At 24.9% G+C, this 24,127-nt stretch overlaps 1 protein-coding gene across 1 annotated transcript in view; it reads left to right on the plus strand.

The window, feature by feature from the left end:
• LOC113554086 (corticotropin-releasing factor-binding protein) overlaps positions 1-21,431 on the plus strand; it is a 43,225-nt gene extending 21,794 nt beyond the window's left edge. The window contains exons 2-7 of the mRNA XM_026957773.1: positions 10,256-10,331; positions 10,534-10,694; positions 14,323-14,533; positions 20,037-20,218; positions 20,480-20,582; positions 21,064-21,431. Of these exons, the coding sequence (XP_026813574.1) occupies positions 10,256-10,331; positions 10,534-10,694; positions 14,323-14,533; positions 20,037-20,218; positions 20,480-20,582; positions 21,064-21,200 (870 nt within the window). The 3' untranslated portion in view covers positions 21,201-21,431. The remainder of the gene's footprint in view (positions 1-10,255; positions 10,332-10,533; positions 10,695-14,322; positions 14,534-20,036; positions 20,219-20,479; positions 20,583-21,063) is intronic.
• The last annotated feature ends 2,696 nt before the right edge of the window (positions 21,432-24,127 follow it).

Consider the following 24,127-nt stretch of genomic DNA (forward strand, 5'->3'; position numbering starts at 1 on the left):
TTGAACTATTTTGTTTAAAATTCAATTTGTGTAATTAATTATATTGTGTGTTTAAATTATTATTATTATTATTTGATAATATTGCTTGAAGTCTAAAATTTATAATAAAATATATGTATTCATTTTTAATTTTTATCATTAAATATTTGTACTTTGTGATAGATCTAAAACGGTAAAATTTAAATTATAATTACCTAGAGATATTTCTATTTTATTAGTTTTTCCAAGCATTTAAAACTTTCTTAAATATTTATTTGATTTAATTTTAAACCTGTTTGGTTAATATTTGTAACCACCTTAAAATATTCCAATGGTTGCGTACATATTTATATTATATAAAATCATTCAATTTCTTTCCTTCAGATATATTTACAAGTGAAAAATTGAATAAAAGTTGTTTGATATCATTCATTGACATATTTTATATATATTTACTTATAATTTTTATATGTTCACGCAGTTGTTGGTTATCATTCGTTCCTTATTTTTGAAAACAGAACCACTTCTCATCAAGAGTTTACAACATTTGAGGTGTCTTATTTATTCCACTTCAAAATATCAATTTAATAGGTATTAATTTCATCAATATAACCACATATCTATAAACTGACTTGCAATTCGTTACTTTCCAAAGTAATTGATTGATGAAACTTTATTTCCTTACCTTTTTATAATTTTCGTATATAAAATACAAATACATAAATTTCTAAATATAATTTGAATATGTATTTATTATTTATTCAAAGTATATAAAACTACAAATATTACATTTGTCCTGTGTTCTTAATTCTATAATATCCAAATTAAAAAACATAACTTAATAAATAAAGAGTATAATACATTTTTTTTGTATTAAATAAAAATACAAAATTGTACTCTTGTTTATGTTTTATTTTCTGATTTTAATTAGAAGTAACCTAACCTATAAATTATTTATTTTAATTACGAATTTGTAAGTATTAATTAACTACCTACAAAAGGAAACATGTCTTGCATATAATGAAAAAAGTACGTAAGTCATAATTCGTACAAAAATTGTAATACAATATTAGTTATATTTTTTTGTCTTTAAAATTAATTTAAATTTAAATATTATTTTTATTATTATTGTACATTGTAAATTTGTAGTCATAAACCATAATACCTACCAAGAACTAAGAATAATAAGCATTCTTATTACAGAGTCTATTGTTGCAGCTCATATTGATATACCATTTTGCTATTATACGTTTTCCTAAAAGATATGTGGTGTATAAATGTATAATGTATATTATGTATTATAAATATAATTTTGAAAACTATTATAACTAGATGAAATAGCACATTTAAAAAAAAATGTTTAGCTAGTTTTATTTTCTGTCAATTTGTAATTAAGTAAGCAGTATACGATATACCTATATGTTGTACTAAAAAATTGTTTAGGTGTTAATTACCTGTATAAATACTTCAATGCTTCATTCAGTAGCTAGGGCTTCAGCCCCCCTCCAAATCTCAAATGCTATTTGCGCCTATGGTGATGCAGCGAAAAAGCAATCGATTTTACAATACATTTTATAATTGTATATGTAAAACCTCTTCACACATAAGAATTTCACTAGTTTAATTTAAAATATTTATTATTCGTAAATTAAAACTGACGTTATAATAATTAATTAGCTAAAATGTTTTTTATTTATTTTATTTTCTTAAAATTACAGTATAAAATTATTATTTATTGTATAATAATCGATTTTAGAATGTCAAAGTAATTTTTTTGTTGGATTTTTTAGTTTTAATACTATGACAAGTTATAAGTTTACAATTTAGATGTTTCATAAATATTGATTTTTTTGATGATTATACCGCTCAAATTTTTATTTAATAGTAATTTATATAAATAAAAAATGTAATACCTACCTATATTATATTATAGAGTTGTGAATTATGATATTATATTCTGCTTGACTATATTATTAGATATGATTTCTATTATTAATGATAATAGACGTCCAATTACTCATAATCACGATCACATTATATATCCAACTTCGTCCATGTTGACAAAGTAACGTCTTTAGTTATACACGGTTGTTTATTTTCAATTAATTCTGACCACGTTCTACTCCAATATATTATACTACTGCGCATGTTGATATAAACAATTTACAGAAGTTGTTTATTTGTGAAAAGCTACCTTATAAATCTTTACATTATTAATTATCTCAATTTACTAAAAGGCTAGATATTGATGTTGAACGAACTAGCAGTAGCCTGAAATAACACGGTTTATACATTTATATTTGTACATTTTAACACATAATAATATACAATACAAATTTATAAAAGGTAGTTCTTGTGTTTTTTTTTTTTTTTTTTTTTTTTTTATTGCAATCCAAAAATGTAATGCCTACAATCTATTTTCATAAAAATGTTTTAAATATTATTTAAATAAATTACATCTAAAAGCTTATAGTAATTATTATATCTTGTAATATATCAATACTATCAATTACTTTAAAATGCATAATATTATACGTAGTAATGTGCAATGTAGAAATTGTAAATATACAGTATAGTCAGTATAGATACCAGGTATACGCGAAACATATAAAAGTAAAAGTAGTAAGATAATAAGAAAAAAAGATCCTAACAAGTTGTGAAAAATGTCATACATGGTGATTTATTGTAAAATGTATATAAGTGTTTAAACAACCTCACAAACTTGAAATATTAACGGTTTAGACATTATGGCGAACGAAAGTAGGTACTATATCAATTAAAATTATGTCTGTAAAGTGTTTTAGAAGAATTTATTTGAGATCACATTTAGTATACATTGTATATAATATGGTATTATAGTAATACTAACAGCAAGCAACACAGGATTGCCTGGTTTGAGGAGAATAAACATGTGATCTGGACCATACTATAGCAGAATTGTAGAAAAACATAATATTATAAAAATATTATTTTGTGGTTGACTTTTAAAATGTTTACAAATTGTATTTGAATTAGCTGAAATGAACATATTTAGAAAAAGTATAAAGTATAGTATATTAAGAGTATTCGTAGTCTATATAATCAATTCTAGGCTTTGAGTGGAATGAAAAAAATATTGATTGTACAAGTGTTTTTTTTTTATAATTTTATTTTAGTTGGTTTCTTGTAGTTATTTTTGATCAGAACTCGATAATTTCAAATACTTCTACATAAAGGTTTCCCAAGTGTGAAGAATAATCATTCAAAATTGCAAAAACATTATTATGTTTTTAATTTGGTATTTTAGTTTGGAAAAAAATAATTTTATTGAAACTTGGAATTTTTTCATTATTTATTTTAATTCAATATTTACAAATAGTAGATAGTTAACAACATATAGATATTATTTTTAATAAATCATTTTAGCTTTATAGATTTTGTAAGTGTATATTTAAATTTTAAAAAAATATGATTTTTTCAGAAGAGATAAATTTTATCATGTTATTTAAATTATATATCAAATATATATAATTCTAAAAATAAAAAAAAATAATATTTTTGGTGTGAAAGTTTAATGTTTTAAAACATTAATAAATTATGCACATCAGGCAGAATAATTTTTTTCAAAAGCAACTATATGTATACTATTATTTTTAGGCTTATAATAGAAATAACCAAACTATTCATAGCTGGAAATGAAGGAAGAGAAACGAGTTAGTAGTTTGGCACATCCGGTCACTGTATCCTATTTAGATTTTATTATTGTTGCACAAACTTATATATTTTCTATTGTACAATTTCAAACAATTTTTTTTGTAAGAATTATTTTCTTTGTTATAATTTAAACATATGATTTTTATTAATTTTAATATAAGCATTTTTTTTCTTATGGAAATAATTAAAATAGTTTGTTGCTACATTATCAAAAAAAATTAGAAGTATCTAAATAAAATATAAAATAAAATTTTTTTTTTATAACTACAATACTTTAAAGTCACATACCATAATATTTAATACCAACGATAAAAAAAATATTCAATTGATAATAATTATTAATTAACATTAATTATTGAACCCAATAACTAGACGTTTTATTATTCCAAGACTCTCTAAAAATATCGCGCTCATTATTGAATAGATACAAAATTACTAATATAATTATGCAAGGACCGTATTGTGAACTTAATGCTTTTGAGTTTTTAACTTAACCGATTGAATTAAATAAAAAAAAAAACAAATTGATTTCAACATAATTTAAATTAAAGCATCATCATTCCAACATTATCTGAATTTTACTTCAAGTAAAAGTGAAAATATTTCTTAAAAATCAATGAATCACAATAATACAATATTACTATATATTTATATCAATCATAAACTAATCACGTTTAAAATGTTTAAATATAATATTATAAATAATCTAATTAGTTATTGGTAGTAAATATTATAATATGTAAAAAATAATCGTTTGCGCATTGTAATTACCAATCAAAACTAAAATTTATAAAAAGTTTAATATATGTCGTTAAATTAAAACATAAATGTTATAGCTAAACTCTATAGTATTCTTAATATTGCAGTGAGACTCATAATTTTAATGTTATTTTTATAGAGTAAGTTACGTCTAGTTAAATGTATTACTTCAACTTACTTAATACAACAGTTTTAATGACAAACATTGTATTTAACACCAGTAATTTATATTTCGGTAGGTAAATGAATTTATGTTCTGTACTGGCACACTACGTGTATGTATATACATGTAGTTCCATAAATGTAATTGTACAAATATTATGATAATATCAAGTTTTTTATTCGGAACAATTTTTAGTTTGAATAATTAAGTTACTGTACATAGTAGTATTAAGTTTTTAAATTTGTTTTTATTTATAATTTTAATCTTACCACTATGAGAGTACGAGAAAAAAATGAAAAAACAAAATTGAAAAATCCACTACGTGTCACGTATTGGTCAACATAAAAATTAATTAAATTAAAAATCAATTGAATAAGCGTAAGTATTGTTTGATAGAAAATCGGATAAATATTTGCTTTAGATAGTTTCCAACAATTACGTTTTCTAATTCTTATTCCATTATATTTTCTAAGTATATGTAAATGTACCCTACGCAATTTCAACAACATTAAAATTATTCGGCGAAACAAGAAGACAATTAATTTATACTTAATTTATATTTTGTGTGTAAGGGACATATTTCGATTAACCCTGTTGCAGAGTATTGTTTTGTTGATTGCGTCTTGATTAATCAATATATGCTAATAGAACACTCCCAATACCATCAATAATAATTTCCATTTGTTTCGTGCATGCGCATACAGTAGTACATCAGCATTGGATTCATCCCAAGTTTAACCAAACGCTTTCAAGAGTCAAGTATACTCATATGTATTTATATTGTTTTTTCGTTCATACGTTATTTAGTTTCAAGGAGCCTGTCAAACTATGCAAACGTTATACTGTTTCATTAGCCTGTACTCTATATAATGATGTAAGTAAAATAAAATATAAAAATGTGTGAAAAATTGCCCCATACTTGGTGAAACTCAAGAACATATTCTATCCTACGTGACTAATCTTCACCAGTTAGAAAATAATATTTAGTGCGAGATTAAAATTTGGTAGTTTATACAGAACTTAAAGTACCGACATTTCACGTGAGATGAATGTCATTATTTGTATGAAAAACAAACTGATTTTTTTTTTTAATAATTGGTATTATTAAAAGATTATTATTACTTTTTTAAAACTATAATAACACTACAATTATTTTAATCGCTAAAAATATCGAAAAACGACCATTGGAATGTAATATGATCAAATTGTGTTTTTGATTGTACAACTTTTAGATAATTTTAAAAATAACTTTTAAAAAATAAACGCTAAGAAATTAATATTATTATCTAGATTTATTTATAGTAGTAATATTCCCTATCAATTATTCAAAAATGTTTTTCATTTAAATTTTTAAATTATTTGATTTTGCTTGTGTACTAAGTTGTAATTGAAATGACGAAATAAATTTTATTTCGTTATCTAATTGCGTTTAATTCTAAGTGCAAACAAAATTGTAATCTGCGACTAACAAAAATAAATACAATGTGATAGACCTGGATAATATTTCTTCTTGGTAAAAATTACCATTATTTATCTTTTTATTCTATATCGTTAAATTAAGTAAGCTCTCTAGAACAAATTAAAAACATTGATTCAAATTTTCATGCTCACTAAAATGTATTATATTTATAAAATAATTTGTTAAATCTACTATTTAGTTATGTGCAATAATATCATTTGTCTATTGAATAATTATGAAACTTTAAAGTTGTTATTTACTATTCTAATGATATAGTATTATTGTTAGGTATTGTGGAACTTAGACACTAGAGAATATAAGATAAATAAATAAATAGTTAATAACATTTATTTGTCGAGAACCCTAAACACTGTCTTTGAAACTTCACTCAAACCATGTGGGAATATATTGCGTGGATAAAACCACCGACAATATCCATTAAATTTATGCTGAAACCGTATGTGTAAATGTTAATACTATATTATGTTGATTATCTTTGCGTTGAGAAGTAATGGTATTGCTAACATAACGATACCATCACCTACTCAACACTTGTCAAATATCTGCGGGAACTATTTCGGTACATACAATATTGAAAAGTCTCGCTGTATGCACCTTCATATTATTAAACTGACAATATTATTATCTTATTACTTTACTTTATACGATAATATAATATGTATATTATAATATGATATCATAACTTATCGATATTCAAAATATTATATGTATGGAGGTACAAACTAAATGCATCGTAAGGTCAATGATATATTAAACATTTTAACTCTTAAGTATAATATAATAATAGATACATTAAAAATATTTAAATTTTATTTAAACATAATTACTATATTGTATTAGTCATATGTCCGCACTAAGAACTTGTATACAATATACGTTATGAACTTAATTTGTCTGTCTTAACGGTAACTGAAAATACCTACACTAATGCAAATGTTCGTTTTTTTGTCTCAAATTATGCGAATATATTTATTCTATTGAACATTTACGTGATGTACAGCCAAATAAATTATATGGTATAAAGCGTAGCAAACTGTAAGTTTGTCACCGAATATTTTCCAATTCATTTTTTCTCGAAACACGAATTTCGCGTATTTTCTTATATCCAATAGTCTCGATTTTCTAAATGCAATTTAAAATGTAAAACTGTATACAACATTCGTATTCTTTAGAACAATAAGCAAATAATATTTATTTCTTCGAAAACTGTGACTAATTTTGTTTACAGCAGTGGTTCTCAAACTTGTTTATTCACGCGCGGAACGCTTATGTTCTTAAAAAAAATGCTCAGAGCCCAAAAAATAAGGAATTTCTATTTTACAAAAATAATTCATAAAAGATATGTAAATTTTAAATGATTTACTTTTTTTATACTTATATTAAAAATATTTAATTAATTTAATCGGAAAAAACATTATTTTAGTAATTTATAAATTTTAATATTTAATGATTATGATGATACATTTTTCTTCATTTGTTTTTAATGAGGATAATGCCGGTATGATGTTGATTTATTAAGCTAACGATCCGTTTTAGTTTTAATTTACACAAAAAAAAAAAAAATAATAATAATAAAAAAAAATGTTAACAATAAAAATAATTGATGGTAAAATAGTACACACGTAATAATACGGCATAAACACACCCAAATAATAATAATTACATCAGCGATAACCGATGAGTTACGACTTATAATTAAAAACAGAAGTTATCAGTACCTCATAGATTATAAATGAGTAAGCTTAATTATTATCGTATATGTAAAAAGAACGAAAATCCCGCGCTATATCTTATTTAGTTATTAATTAAGACACAAAATCTGCAGATTTATAAATAATTTAGTGTTAGAAAGTTTTCAAATAATATTAAACATAAATATAAAAATGTTACTAAGAAATATAATAATATTTGAATTAAATTAACACTAATATGCCCAGAAGCCATGGACCCCTGGAGCTCCGCAGAGCACAGTTTGAGAACCGCTGGTATATAACACGACTAATTGAATAAAATACATTTCTTTCAGTTAGTATAAAAAACAAAGATTAATAAAGATTGAAAAACAATTAAATAAGTATAAACTAAAAAATATGGTTGATGGAGTCGATAGGTATATAACCGGGTTTAAGATAGTTAGAACCGGATGAGATACAATCATATATTTATGTATATTATACCTACTCAGTACTCATATATGAGAACCAGGCCGAATTATACAAAATAAGCTCAAAAACGTTACAACAAGCACATCTGAGTTTAATACGCCTAACCTAGGTTTGAAGGGTCGTACAAAATCTATGTACAAAAATGTTACATGCGTTATCGTCTCATTAATAATATTGTTTATAAAACGTATATAATGCGCTTTATTTTTGTGGTATTGATAAATCGTTTATACATTACACTTTGTCCATCTTGACACATAATTATTAATATGAGTAAAAACCGAGAGCGATATCATAGTGTTAGGACGTTAGGTAATATTGTCTAGTTTTTATTTATTCTTTCTTGTCAATATTCTTTACTTTTTAAGTGTTTACAATAAAACGTAAGTACGGCTTTTTTATAGGTATTATGTAAATTTGACACACTATAGTAAAATGCTTATATCCTATTTATACAAATGGGTATATAAATACATGCATCGTTTACATCCATGACCCGTCCATTCCATCGGTTATTCGATTAAAGTACAAAAATATAGGTTAAAATAAAAAAAATAACAACTATAGGTAACGGTGAATTGTACACGTGACACATCATATCTTTACTGTTATTAAGTGACAAAAATGGTGATAGATATAAACGGTTTTATGCATATTATAGATTATTCACTATTATTTATTACAATACTATGCGTATTGTATTAATACAGTGATACAAATAGTACGAACTAAATAATGCACGTAGTTTTAATATGCTGATATAAATTATTTTTCCAGGTTTATCGTGTAACGTTTGTTCAAACACTAGAAATCTAATATTTTAAAATTATTTATTTTGTCCAAAAATCGAAAAAATTTTTTTTAAATAAAACTGCACAAAAATGCGTAGTATGATATCAATTTAAGAGTTAAATGCTTATAACAAATAACTTTTTATTTAGCTATTTAGTATTGATAAATTTAGCTTTGTAAGATATTTAGGTGTACATTTTAATATTATTAAATAATTTGTATAATATTTTGAAACAATGTAAAATAATTATATTATTTTTATGTTATATTCTTGATAATAATATATTTATTTACTATTGTAATTACACGAAATTTCATCTCCAGTACAGCTGTTGGCTTCGGAAATGATTTAATAAAAATTTGTTGATCGCTATACATCTTGTAAATTGTTATTATTATGTAATCTAATATTCGTACAAAATATATTTTTTAATTTTAATTGAAAATCTTATTTGCTACTATATATTATATACATATATACACTTTAACTATCATTGATTTTTTGACGATGTGTTTTAAGTCCGTAAACCGTAATGTTAATTTACTCCATATATAAATGATATAATTGTGCGCAGTCGCCCGGCACTACTACATTTTAGGACAATCTTCAAATGATTAAGGGAATAGGCAGGGTCGCATAATTTGAAATATGAGTGTCTTCATTTACACTATATATATAAATTGCAGATACGCCTTCACGTCGTCATGTACGCAAGCTTATTATGATGATTTATGATATGGCTGTATAATGTGCAATTACATTATTCGATGCAATTATAGATGTATCAAAATTATAAATACTATTAAATATGCAATGTATTATATTTAATTAATACTATTATTGTTATATAGGTATTTTAAACGAACTACCCAATTACAAAATATAAAAAAATTAAATTAAAATTAAAAAAAAACAATAGTCACTAACAATAACCCGAAAATAACGAGATTTTTTAACTTAATTGCACCTAAATAGAGATTTGTTGACGATATTTTCTCAATACCTATAAAATAGACTTTATTATTCTACGTTCACTATTCTAGTAGCGTTATAGTTACTTAATTTATACTAAATTGCCGTTTTAATTAGTATGGCATAATTAGAGAACCGATATAAGACATATCGGTAGAAAAGGAGACGATGTACTATTAGGCATTAGTATAACATTAGTTATAAGTTAAAACTATAAATCAATATTTATTTGTTTGTTATTTCGCTATTAGTATCCCCGACAGACTTCACCACTACTGTACCCAGTACAGAACAAACGGATCCGAACACAAGAGAAAATCATTACAGGTAAAGCATATTATAATATGTACATATATAGTATTATTTATATAATCTTACAATCGTGGTTGTTCGGGTGTATTCACGAGGAATTGCGAAGGAGATGATGTTGATGTATAGATAACGATGATGTGATGATGATCAATTCATGATCGTATGCTTACAATGATCACGACGATGGTTGATGACGTGTTTGTGTTTCCTTATATAGATTGTATGACCGTGTGGTCCGAAGAGGGCCATCTATACTACAAATCGCCGACCAACGATCCGACCGTGTGCGGCATTTACATAATAGCGAAACCCGAGCAGACGGTCCACGTTTACTTCGATTACGTAGACGTACCTTGCAATACTGGTGGTTTAATAGCGGTAAGTGTTAGTGACGTTTGTGTGTAAGTGTATGTTAGGTAAGTCTACGTGAATACAATAATAATTACGTAGTAAGTAAACAAGCGTGTAATACATATTTATATACATTTCATACGTTGTAATAATGTATTTTCAAAATATATTATACAAATAATGCAATTTTAAAAACGATAGCTATACATATATTATTATTATTATTATTATTATTATTATTATTATCACTATTATTAGTTCATAATATAAATCATTATTAATTATATAAATTATTTATAAATACCTACTCTAAATCAACAATGACTACAATTTATTATAGGTTATGATATCACAAAAATTCTGAATATTTCACTAATTCTGTTTATTATAATGGTAAATGGTGAATTTGTGTGTTGTTAAAACATTCTGCATGTTACTATTTTTACCCTATGATAGCAAATATAGCTGTAATATAACCTAACAATCAGCAATATCTATTACATATGATTATTGCCAACGACGACTGAAACTACAAAATACACGTTAAAATATAATACCTATAAAATGTGTATATACGTTTATTATACAAAATATATTTATATATATTTTGATATTTGATCATTATAATGTATTCAACGAGATATTAGAAATAGAAAACATCCCTCATCTCTAACAGATATAAAAAAAGCCTTCCTCAAATAATATAATTTATAAGTGATTGGATGAAACTCACGACCCAATCAAATTCTATAACTTAGATACAAATTATTATGCTATAATATTACTATAGAATAATTCAAATACATCCATGTATATTCAGAGTTTTAAATAATATATATGCGTGTTTAAATATTTACCTAATATAAATTATATTGATAATTTAATTTACATTCATATTTATTTTGTAGACAGTTTTTTCTATAATTCTCTGGAAATATATTACAATGATCATATGCATAGTCATAGTGTAGTCACTACACTAAACTTTAGTGTACACATTATTTTCTAATAAGAATATGTATAATTAATTCGAGTAATTTAAATAAAATATTTTTAAATAATTTATAGACACCGATGTAAATTGTTTTAAATGTCACTTATTTTTCATTAATAATGATTTTTCATAATTATAGCAATACTTATGTGATAATTATATTTAATTTAATGTTCGTAATATTTTTATTCTTAAAAACCTACTTTCCTTTGAGTATATAAGTATATATATATATATTGCTTATATAATATATACAAATAATTTAAATTATCATAGACGCAATATGCATAAATAATATACCTAATATTATATTATAATGAATCTTAATATTAACTTTTTTTTATGTTTGAAAAAGTTATAATTACAAAAGATTGACTTTTTAAAGTAATTTAAACTTGAATAATTATAATAACTGAACTTAATAATTTTATTAATAATGTATAAATAATATGATTTCATTAATTACTTATTTTAATAAGTTTAACAATACATAACTTATTTATATAAAAAAATATGGTCATTCTATTTAGTATATCTGATAAGTGTATTGTACATAAGAACGTAAATACCATCATTCTAATTTTACTTATAAATGGCATATATTTCTTAACAAAAATGTACCATATATTATTACCTATAAATCTATAAGTGACCACCTTAATAAAAGACTCACATGGGATATAAAATCACTGTGGACTGCAGCTAAAATATCAAAAATCAGTATCTTTCAGTACTTCTAATTAATGTTCTTGATATACGCCGTTATACATGCCTCACTTTACACATAAATATAAAAAATTCAAAAATCCCTGCGCTAGCGTCATACTATTATAAACAATAAACATTTTCATAATAGTACTTAATTTTAATTATCCTAATCACAGTTAATGAATATAATCTTGCGCCACTCTCACTGATAAACTATCTCGTCGGTTTAAGCGTAAATACCATAGAGCATGTTTAAATTATATATCCATCATTACTAAGCAAATTAGTAAATTTTAAGTATAATATCATTAATGAACAATAAACTCTCCTTTCATTCAAGCCGCTCTGTAGTTTTTTTTTATCTTTTTTTATTTGCATTACATATTGTATTAATTTTATACAAATTTTAATTATTCATACTCTAATAAAAAATATATAAATACACTGTACTGACTCAAAAGTGTTAGTGACACGGTTATTACAACGCTTTGATGAGAAGCACCTTTTTTGATTTTAAAGTAATGATTTATTTATTTTTATCAAAATGTCAAAACCAGAACACCGTCATACACATATCATATTCATTATAATAATTTATATTTTAATCGTTATTATGTGTTAAATAGTATAGTAGACATGTATATTAATTTATATTTTGATTTTGATTTTGAACGAGAAGCTATTAAAGTAATTAGTTTATTTACTGAAAAACCTTTTTTATCATTAAATGTGTTATAAACATTTCATGTTCGTATTTATCATTTTTACATATTTTTAATTAGACTTAAAATATATAAGCGGATAAAATGTTGAAAATAATACATTTTCATTTATTTTTTATGAACATATGTATAAGCTATTAAAACAACATAGCTCAGAATTTTTGTCAAAATATATATGTATTATACTGATTTATGATGTACCAAAGTGACACAATACACCTCCTCAGTGCACATACAACCATGCGCATGTCTACAAATAAGATCATCTAATTGAAATTTATCAGGTTTTATAGATAATGCTTTGTTTTTTTTTGTTTTTCAAAATTTTTTTTATTTCTTACAGCTTCTATTAGGCTGCTTCTTTATATTGCATATTATTAATATACACAAATATGATTTATATTATACATAATATAATTACTAATAAAATAATAAAACAATGGAAATGAAAAATTTATTTTAGAAAATTAATTTAGTACAATACTACAATTTAGTATTCATATAATAAAATGTAATAATCGCTTTTTTTGATTTAAGTTAGTGTTATTTTAAAAATTAAATATTATCTAAACATTAAAATAAATATTCTTTAATTTTAAATAAATTCTACATAATTTATGTACATGCGTCTATATATATGATAATTATAATTTTTTATAGCAAATGGGTATACCTAATTAATGTGTAATAATATTAAAGCGGTATATTTATTGTAAATGTGGACAAAACATAATCATTAAATTAGTATAATTACTATTTATTATATTTTATTAATTTAATTTTCTTATCGCTTAATATACGATGTCCAAACTGTTCAGTAGTAAATAATAAGTACTGCTGAGTGCTGACAATGCTGTACTAAAACAGTTTGTTTAGTAAGTCTTTCAGTTTCAATGTTTTGGTTTGATGTATACTGGTTTGACTTATGATGTCAGTTATATTATGATATATATATAATATTTAGTGTAAGTGGCTGGAAAATTTTCCAATCACACACTGAAATTAAATTTGAATAGTCATATATATCTCATAGACCATGTGGTCATGAATGAATGGGCGTATTCATGGTATTTTTTTATAGTTAATACTATTACTTATTTTAAATCAAGTGAATATTGATATAATATTATTATAATTTATACACTATACATACATAATCTAACATTTATATATTACACGTGTATTCAAAGTCTATGATATGAACTATTTATACTTTCCTATGTGTGTATAGTTTGTAGACGGATGGGAACTCAACGGACAGTTGTTTCCCAATGAACAAGATCACCCGAAATCGATAAACGAGCGTTTCTTCGAGATGTGTGGCACAAAAAAACACAAACAAGTATTTAAATCGTCGCAAAATGCTGCTTTGATACAATTCAGAGTTCCACGTAGAGGCAACGGATTTAGCTTTTACGTATCGTTCATCGACAACCCTACCCGTATGTATAATAATATATTATATAATAATTATTAATTAACAATACTTTATGTAGGTAGGTTGATTTTTTTTATCGTGTACTTGGTGATTATACTGTTAAATGTTTAAGTATATTATAAAATATATCTTGAGAATTTTATTTTTTACATTCGAGAGTAAAAATAATTAAATTATGAAACATGTAGATTGTACGTACAAAATATTTTCTTTGGGTTATTTTTATTTTTCATTCTTGTGCCCTTTTATAAGTAAAAACAATTTATTTGTGAAGGTGTAGTGTAAACAGTGTTTAATTATACACTAAAGGTATTTAAATTTCAGGAAATGTTTAATTCAATTATTTACATTAAACATTTAATGAATAATGTCTGTTGTTGTAATTTAATAATAATAAACATCATTCATTGATGATAAGATGAAATGATTTTGTCTTTATTTCGACCAAGAAAATGTACATTTTTAGTCATTAATAATGAAAGAAAAACAATGATAAATTATTATTTTCACTTAATAAAATGTATTGGTAGTCAGGTAAAATTTATTGATTCTGCGTATAAGTTATTGTATAAAATATTAAGGGGCGCCACACCTGTGACTTTACCGACACCTGATTCGCCGACACACACATATTTAGTTCATACACATTATAGTGATCGGTCAATATATCTCCGCAAAAATATCTATAATTTAAAATATCTCCAGTACAAAATATCTCGTATTAAAAATATCTTAAATGCAAATTTCTCCCATGAAAACATTTTAATATTTAAAAATATGTTAATTTTAAAGTAATATGTTATTATTATTAATTATTATAAGTACACAATAAATTATTCATTATAATATAATCGACTGTATTTATAATACAGTAATTTTTACGTGTATTCAATAATATTTGCCACAAAAACAGAAAATAAAATGTAACAATTATAAATAAGTATGTTACATGACACTTATATGTATACGTACGGACTTTGCTGTTGACCAATGCATTAATAACGCACACATACAAACACTCATATAGTTGTAAGGCCAAGCCACTGAATGTATAGGTAGTCAGTCGATTGTATATCTTAGACATAAAGGATTGCAGGACTCCGTACGACTAGGTTAAGGTCATTTTTAGTATAGAAGATAATTACTGTGAGTAGCATTATTTATAAGTATTTAGTATATGATAAAATTTAATAATACCTGAAACAGAATCCTAGTTATTTATATTACATTAAAGATTCTTACATTCTACCCCTGGCTACAAAAACTATATCTATGGAATCTTACGACTCTCCTTGGATATTTCATATTTAACTGGTCATTCCCCGACTACGTTACCTATAGACGGAGGCGTCAAAGCTTGTAATAATTACAGTTGTACAACAAAATACGTGGATTTTGTTTCAGTTTTTATTAATTTATAATTTTAAGTAATTTAAATTTTTTCACATTTCTGAAATATTTAAAGGGAATTGCCCAGAATCTTAAATTTTAATATATATTGATTTGATTTTTTATTCATTTATTTATTTATTACATCACCCAATCGTCCACAATCTTGAATTATAATTTGATATATATTATCAAATTTTAATATTAATTTCGTGATAAGTTTTTATTTTCTGTTTTTGTGACAAATATTATTGTTTACACGTAAAAATCACTGTATTATAAATATAGTCAATTATATACAATGAATAATTTATTGTGTACTTTTAATAATTAATAATAATAACATATTATGATTACAATAACATATTTTTAAATATTAAAATATTTTTATGGGAGAAATTTTCATTAAAGATATTTTTAACACGAAATATTTTGTACTGGAGATATTTTTGATTAGAGATATTTTGACCTGGAACCACACATTATACATTATGATAATTAATAATACAACTGTAATGTATTTTGTACACTATTCGATAAATACAATAGAAAAATGATCATAATTTAATTATTTAAATTAAATATGTAGTTACATAGGTATTATAATATTATAATAATATTTATTTTTGGTATACAGAGTGTGTCGGGGTGTCATTTTTATATAATATTATGTGTATGTTTATAAATATTAATATTAATATAGTGCAATATGAAATATAATAATTACTTAACTTTCATTATTATCTATGCTTATATTCAATTATTTAAAAATTAGTTTCAAATAATTAATTTCCATTGCATTAAAAATTAGTTTATTTACATTTAATTATTTCTATACGTATTTCTAAATAAATTATTTATAGAATATTCCGAATATTGATGTTTTAATTGTTTTGTTACATCTATTAAGCTATATTCTAGCTACACTTATGTATGCAATTCATTTTTAATTTAAAAAATGAACATTAATAATAAGGTAAATGAGGTACAAAAAGGCAAAAAAAAAATTAGTACTGAAGAAACAATGAAGTCAAACAATAGTTTTCTGGTTAAAATATAATTTGTTTTTAAAAAACTGATAACTAAATTTATAGCTGCATAATCACACAGATATGTCACTGTCTCTGTTTATGTTTTCAATAATACAACGTATTACATGATATATGATTTTAGAGACCTCGAAATACAACCCCAGAAATATGGTACAAAGTACAAACCTTATGTGTAGTTTAGTTCAATCGTTATCGTAAGCAACTGACACAATATAATATTATATATTTACATGCTTAAACCCTTTCAAATTACCTATATGTGCTTGTACATATAGATGCGTATATATTACACCGTTATCAAATAATATTCCATTTGTAAAATTTAGTTAAGCTCGCACAGTCCGGACACCGTCAAATTACGGTTGACATAATTTAATGGTAACACGGACGTGCATCGTTTGCCTGCGATTACAATACGATTATAATTCTCACGTCAGCTGAATACGAATAACTAATAAGTAGAATAAGTATACGTTTTAGCGCGTCTTCTGCAGTGTCATCCACACATCGAAATAACAAACATTTCTTTATAAGGCGAATTTTTCTTTGACACTACAAAATCATATGTTATTCTGATGTGCCTGATACCTGACTATAAATACTTATTTTTTGTATGAAAAATGGTTTTAAAAATAATTATATACATATAATATTATACAATTACCTACCTATTTGTATTTATAAACAAAATAATTAAATTTGAATAAATATTCCATTTTTAATTACTAGCTCAGAATCTAAATGAATACCCATATAAGAAGGAAAGTGGCCTATGTAGGTATATTATAAATTATGCAAATGAAAATGCTATCGAATTATTTTTTAAATTAATTTTCACGGCGGTTCAGTAATTTTCTGTATAAGTCTTAAAATATTTTAAAAAATGCGTGTCTGTAGAAGTAAAATTTATAAATTAACGTTCCAAGTTCCAATAAATACATTTGCATTATCGATTAGACGTTTCTATTAACCTACGTTATAAGCCTTGGTGAACAATTATTTTTCCAAACGAGTATTTATATTATTATAAGGTATAAGCAGGCTGTTCATGAGAGCATTTGTCGCTCAATATTTTATTGTTTTAAAAGAATAATGTAATGGTACCTATAATACCCGTATACATTATGCAAGTCTCGTAGAGGTATTCAAATTAATGTATTTTGATTCTTGAATAGTCAATGGGGGAGATTTAATACCACATGCCAGTGTATGTTTATTAATTATTAAATATTATAATATTTTGCAATATGTACAATGAAATTATATCATTTTATTTAGTAATATATTAAAGCACTTTTATATCATTATGTAATATGTACAAACATAAAAAATACATGAATATTAGTTGATGAACGAGTGAAGAGCTTAAGTTAATAGTGTTATTTGAGAGTTAACAAAAATACTGAAATGTTGAAAATGATAATTTCATGAAATTCTTTGCTAAATAAGTAAGTTTAACTAATAAAATATTAAATATGGAACTATTAAATGAATGATTAAAGTTGTCTAAAAACACTATATGGGATATATTTAAAAATAGATTTCAAATTACATGAATAACTTGATCAGCAATCAATTATCAAATAAAATAAAAATAAAATTATGTATTTACATAATAAATATAAAATCATTGATGCATTAATTACTAAAATACGACCAATATATATAATATATTATTTAAACAAAAATAAATGTATGTAAAACAACTGTGAAAAATATAAAAATAATCACATGTTAAATTTTGCTTCTTCATAGCATTAAATAGTTTCTTGGAATCTTATAAAAATATAAAATTTAAGTTCTAAAATTAATCTATTTTCCTGATTTTGATGAGTTAAACGATTAAATTAAATTAAATGTTTATACGTGTAATAATATATGATGTCAATACTTAAATAGTGTTCTTGGAAATCATATGCAGGTAAAAACGTCATTCTATAATTTAAAATTTCTATAATTTTTTGCTTTAACGTCGAGTTATACGGAGAATAATTTTCGAATAAAATATGACGAAGACACTCGATTATTATTATTTCCTTTATGGTAAACATCGTAATATCCTAATATCCGGAGGAACTATACTCTACCATAAGCAAAAATAATGTAATCTCGATTTATTAAATAGGTACTATAATATATATATATAAGCATTCGGGGTTATTGGATAAGTGACGCGATAGATCGATTAAGTTTGGTGTTTGAAAAGGATATCTACGCACTCAAAGAAAATTAATATAATTTCCTGGTTGGTTATAGTAGTCTTTGTCTCGTCAATTGCAAAAAAAAAAACAAATGAACAAATTAACAAAAAAAAAACTACAAACCTCAGTGGCCTATTCAACAAAAACAATCAATCACGTTAAAGCAAAAACACACTTGCGTAATCGTATTAATAAGATATTAATGTGAGAAATTCAGAAATGTGTATAGTAGCATACAACTAAGTATCTTATCAACATTTTTGGTTGAATGTGAAATGTATGTGAATCTATCTATATGAATGTATGTTGAACACATACACATCACATATAACGGAATTTCATTTAATAACAATAAATTTAATCTTATATATTTATTTTTTATCCATTGTAGTTATTATAGACATTATATAGTAATGATTTCGCTAAAATATTTGTACACGGGATTCCTGGAGAAGGACTACTATAATCAATGTTTATTAATAGTTGATTATAAAATTATAGGTTGCTTTTAAGTTTTTAACACGCGTTGTTGTTTTTAAGACGTTTTAAATTAATAAATATTTAAATATGATGGCTCTGGAAATGTTCTGTTAGATTTGCAGTACGTGTAGAGTTTGTATAATATTTGACTTCGTTACAATAAATTTAGATGTAATAATTTATATAAATACTAGAACATTAAATTGGCTTTTTTTTTCTAATAATTGTTGTTGGCACTCTAAGTAAGTGACAATTGAGAATCCACGTCTCTGAAAAAATTCCTCACCGCTTTCATTCTATACGAATTTTTTTTTTAAATGGAATAATAATTTTTTTTTTTGCTGCGAAAACGATTACCATAGTTATCAATAATTCGTTGTTTTAGCTTGCAACATACTCATGGCTGATATTAGTGAAGTGCACACGTTGAGGAATTATGGAAAACCAGTAAACTGCAGTTTGACGATGTTGTATCCGGCCCAGGTGAAAATCTTGGCGTTGGGTGTTGGTCTCGGACATGAACAAAAAAGGACACTAACGGAACGTGAAACCGGCACGATTCACAAGGTATATAATATGTATTATAATGTAATCATCATTATGCCAATACATATGAATCATTTGTACGTGCTTACTGTTATATTACGTGTCGATGTATTTAGCACAAAAGGAGTAGACTCTTAAACTATAAATGTATATATAATATTATACGCAATTATATATATATATATATATACTAATATAATTATAATAACGTACCATATAGTTATAGTACAATAAAGCGTATTACTGTAATTTTTGATGATATTAAAATGAAGTAATTAACAGTGTGACAAACGAGGGCTACCGGATTTTGTTCAAGTTGGCGGCGGAGACGGTTTAGCCCAGTTGTCTATGGTTGATTCAATTTGCGGCACAAACTCCGAACCAGGTCAGTAAGACAACACAACTTATTATCATTAAACTTAATATTATTAAACAAATTAATATATTTTATTGCGTAATATAATAACGGGTAACATTGGAATCGATTGAGTACTCATTATGTATAAAACAAATTGTACGTCTATTTTGTCTATTTTTTCGTAGTCTCGTAGTTTATAATTAAATCATGTCTACAATATTATTTAATAAATAGTGGAATCATAGCAGCAACTAAGGTGAAAATTCTCCGGCGAGGTTTTAGTCTTAATAAAAATTCATAATTAAATTAAACTATATAATGTTTAAAACTATAATAAATCAACGAAAAAAAAATAGTGAACGGGTGGAGAAGAAAATATCATTTCAATTTCGCAATCTATACTTATATGCACTAAAATTGCCTATATCAGGAGCCGTGTCAGAATTTTATAATTCGTATTATTAGTATAATATTACAAGTATTGTGTAACGCTGATTTTTTTCTATAGAAAACGCCGTGGAGACGATTATGTGTGGAGTGACCACGGTGAGACTGGTATCAAGTGGACAATTTCACAATGCCGTCACAGTGGCTGTGACACCACCCGACGTCGAAGCTACGCCGTCATTAGTGTGCGAGCAGTAGAAGCAGTCGTGTAACAAGCAAACGAATAAAAAAAATTACTCAGAAAACCCCTCATCACCGATAAAATACATATTATAATAATAAATTATTTGTTTTTGCCTTTATATCATGTCTCCAATATCCAATAGAAAATATTATGAAACGCTTAAAATAATTAGCGTTCAAAATTTTTCTTTTTTTCGTTTTGTATATTCGTACTTAATATATACATTTACACATCAAACATTTACATTAATAGATACATACATACATATAGCGGCGTGGTATTTGTATTACATATAATATTCAATCCTATATATTTACATTTCTTAATCTTTTTTAAATAATGTCTATCTATATTATAAATTAATACCTTAGTATACCATCATCATCGATTACATCTTTTTTAAAACTTAGAAAGATGCTATTCAAATTTATATTATTCTTTTGCGTCACGCCGCTGCTGAAAACATACCCATAGAAACTAATTATACATGGTAATACTGTAGACATGTGAATATAAACTCTTAATCATATAGCTAATAATTGATTGATTGATGATAGCATAATATAAGTTTAATAATTTCATATTATGTATAATACAATATTATGTAATATTATTATTGATATCGACATAATCATGTTTGCATATTATTATTGATATCGATGTAATCATGTTTACTGTGTACTTGAAATAAATATATCGTAATATATGTATACAAAGATGCGGGAACCGATAATTATATGTAATCGTATTTACAGTTATCTTTTTTTAGGATAGTGCACTCATTGTCTTAACCAAAATATTCAAATTGTACTCGGGGTCAGAAATGGTAATGTTTGGATTGCATTTGATTCAATTTTTTAATAGAACAATAGAATATATTATACACGTTGATTGTAATTAAAAATTGCTCAATCTAAGTAGAGTAAATAATTTTAAAATGAAAGTAAAAAATCAGGGCGAGTCCAATAAACTGTGGATTTTACAATTATTACAAATAAACATTCTGAAACAAGAATTATTTTGATTATAATTTATAGTTTCTGAAAACATCTATTCATTATATTATATTATTATTTATAAGTTTTTAAAATATAACTTATTTTAATTTTATTATTTTTAATTGTAGCTATAAGAAACTAATACAATACAAATAATACATTTCACATACCATACAAATTATTCTTTCATCAGTAGATTGTTAGTAAATAAGTTTTTTTATTGATCTGAACGAGGGCAATCTGAACTTTTTCAACTTGAGTGCAATTTGAATGCTGCCTATTTTAAAACCGAGTGCAATTCGCCTATTATACAGTTTAACACTCGTGGCGTACGAATAGAATTCACCTTAATCCGTATTGAACAGGCCAATTTCAAAAAAATTATTATATCTAAATGAATTTGTATTATATATAGAAAGTATTAATAAAAATAACGTCCGAGTTTAATAATTATACATAATAACTCTCATCATTCAATTTAATTGTATTTTTTTCAATTTTATTCGTTATTATTCTAACAGGAGACATGGTTAACAATTAAAAATAATTAGAACAGGTAATCCCTCTGCTGTACATTAGTCAATAGGTGTTGAGTGTACCTCGTAATTAAATAAGTCATTGTAGGGTTTATGATTGAACTCAGTGACAAATTATTGCATACAAAATCATTCTAAGCAAATACGGGTTGTCAGTCTATATTATTGTTTTCCTTTATTGTTTTATATACACCATATGTACCGCATAGGTATAATTAATAAGAGTATTAGCTAAAATAGAAAAAAATAAATACATAAATAATCTTGATAAAAGTAGTCACCCAGTGATGACACTTTTAAGTGAATGTTTTAAATTTATTTTTATATAAATTTGTTTTTTTCTTAGATTAGATTAAAAGATCTCTACACTAATTGCATTTTAACTGCCTTAGAAGATTAATGTTAGGAGCCCCTACATATTGTAATATTATAAATGTATTATTTTAGTATAGTATTGTGCATGTATTTGTGGATGTAGAATTTCCATGAACGGATCGCCCAGTGGGGACTGAGCCTAAAGAACGTGCTGATTCAACCCTTTTGTGGCTCGCTCGGCCCTCGACTGAGCGACGCGGGCAGTGGTATTTCACAAGTGTCCGTGAGCGGAACCTCTTTGGCAGAGCATCTTTTAAGTTTTAATAAATTTTACTTTTATTAAATAACTAGATATTTGTCACTTCCCGTTATAATCTGCACACTCCACCGTTATTTTATTATATTTAAATATAATTAGGTTGTGCAGTGTTCTAAGAGCGTGCACAATATTATCATGAATAACATTTGTTGAAAAGCTTAAATTAAAGGTTTTGGAATGAGATACTTGACAATTGTGGAGTCTTTTATAATATGATATTGCTTCTTACAGTTTTATTTTTTAAATCTATGTGGAGGGTATGTTTTGATACATATGAGAGGGAGTTCGATAATTTCCTTAATACAATTTTTTTAAAGGTTCTAATTCGATTTATATTTGGTTTTTTAGTATTTCCCCGAAGTTAGAGGCAATAATTCCAAATGTGTTTGATGAGGGATTTATACATTAGTAGTTTCATATTTAGATTTTTGTGTTTATTATTAACTAGTAAAGTTTTAAACAGGGTTAATTGAAGTAGTTGTTGCACGCGTATGATGAGCCCAGGTGAGTAGTCGATCTAGGGTTAAGCCAAAATATTTTACAGTCAGAGTAGATGGAATTTGAGTACCTAGAGAGTGACGGGTGGACAATGTCCGAGCTTAAGAGTAAAAGTTGTTTGATTTAATTTAGTTTGATTGAGCTTAATCCTCCATTTATTATACCAAGTCTCCATAAGAGAAAGATGATTTTGAAGGTTATACGATGCGACAGTAGGGTCTTTGTTTGTAGATATAATTACTTAATCATCAGCATAGTCTGCCACTAATGCGTTG

This window comes from Rhopalosiphum maidis, chromosome 2, assembly GCF_003676215.2.
Source record: "Rhopalosiphum maidis isolate BTI-1 chromosome 2, ASM367621v3, whole genome shotgun sequence".
Classification (NCBI taxonomy): domain Eukaryota; kingdom Metazoa; phylum Arthropoda; class Insecta; order Hemiptera; family Aphididae; genus Rhopalosiphum; species Rhopalosiphum maidis.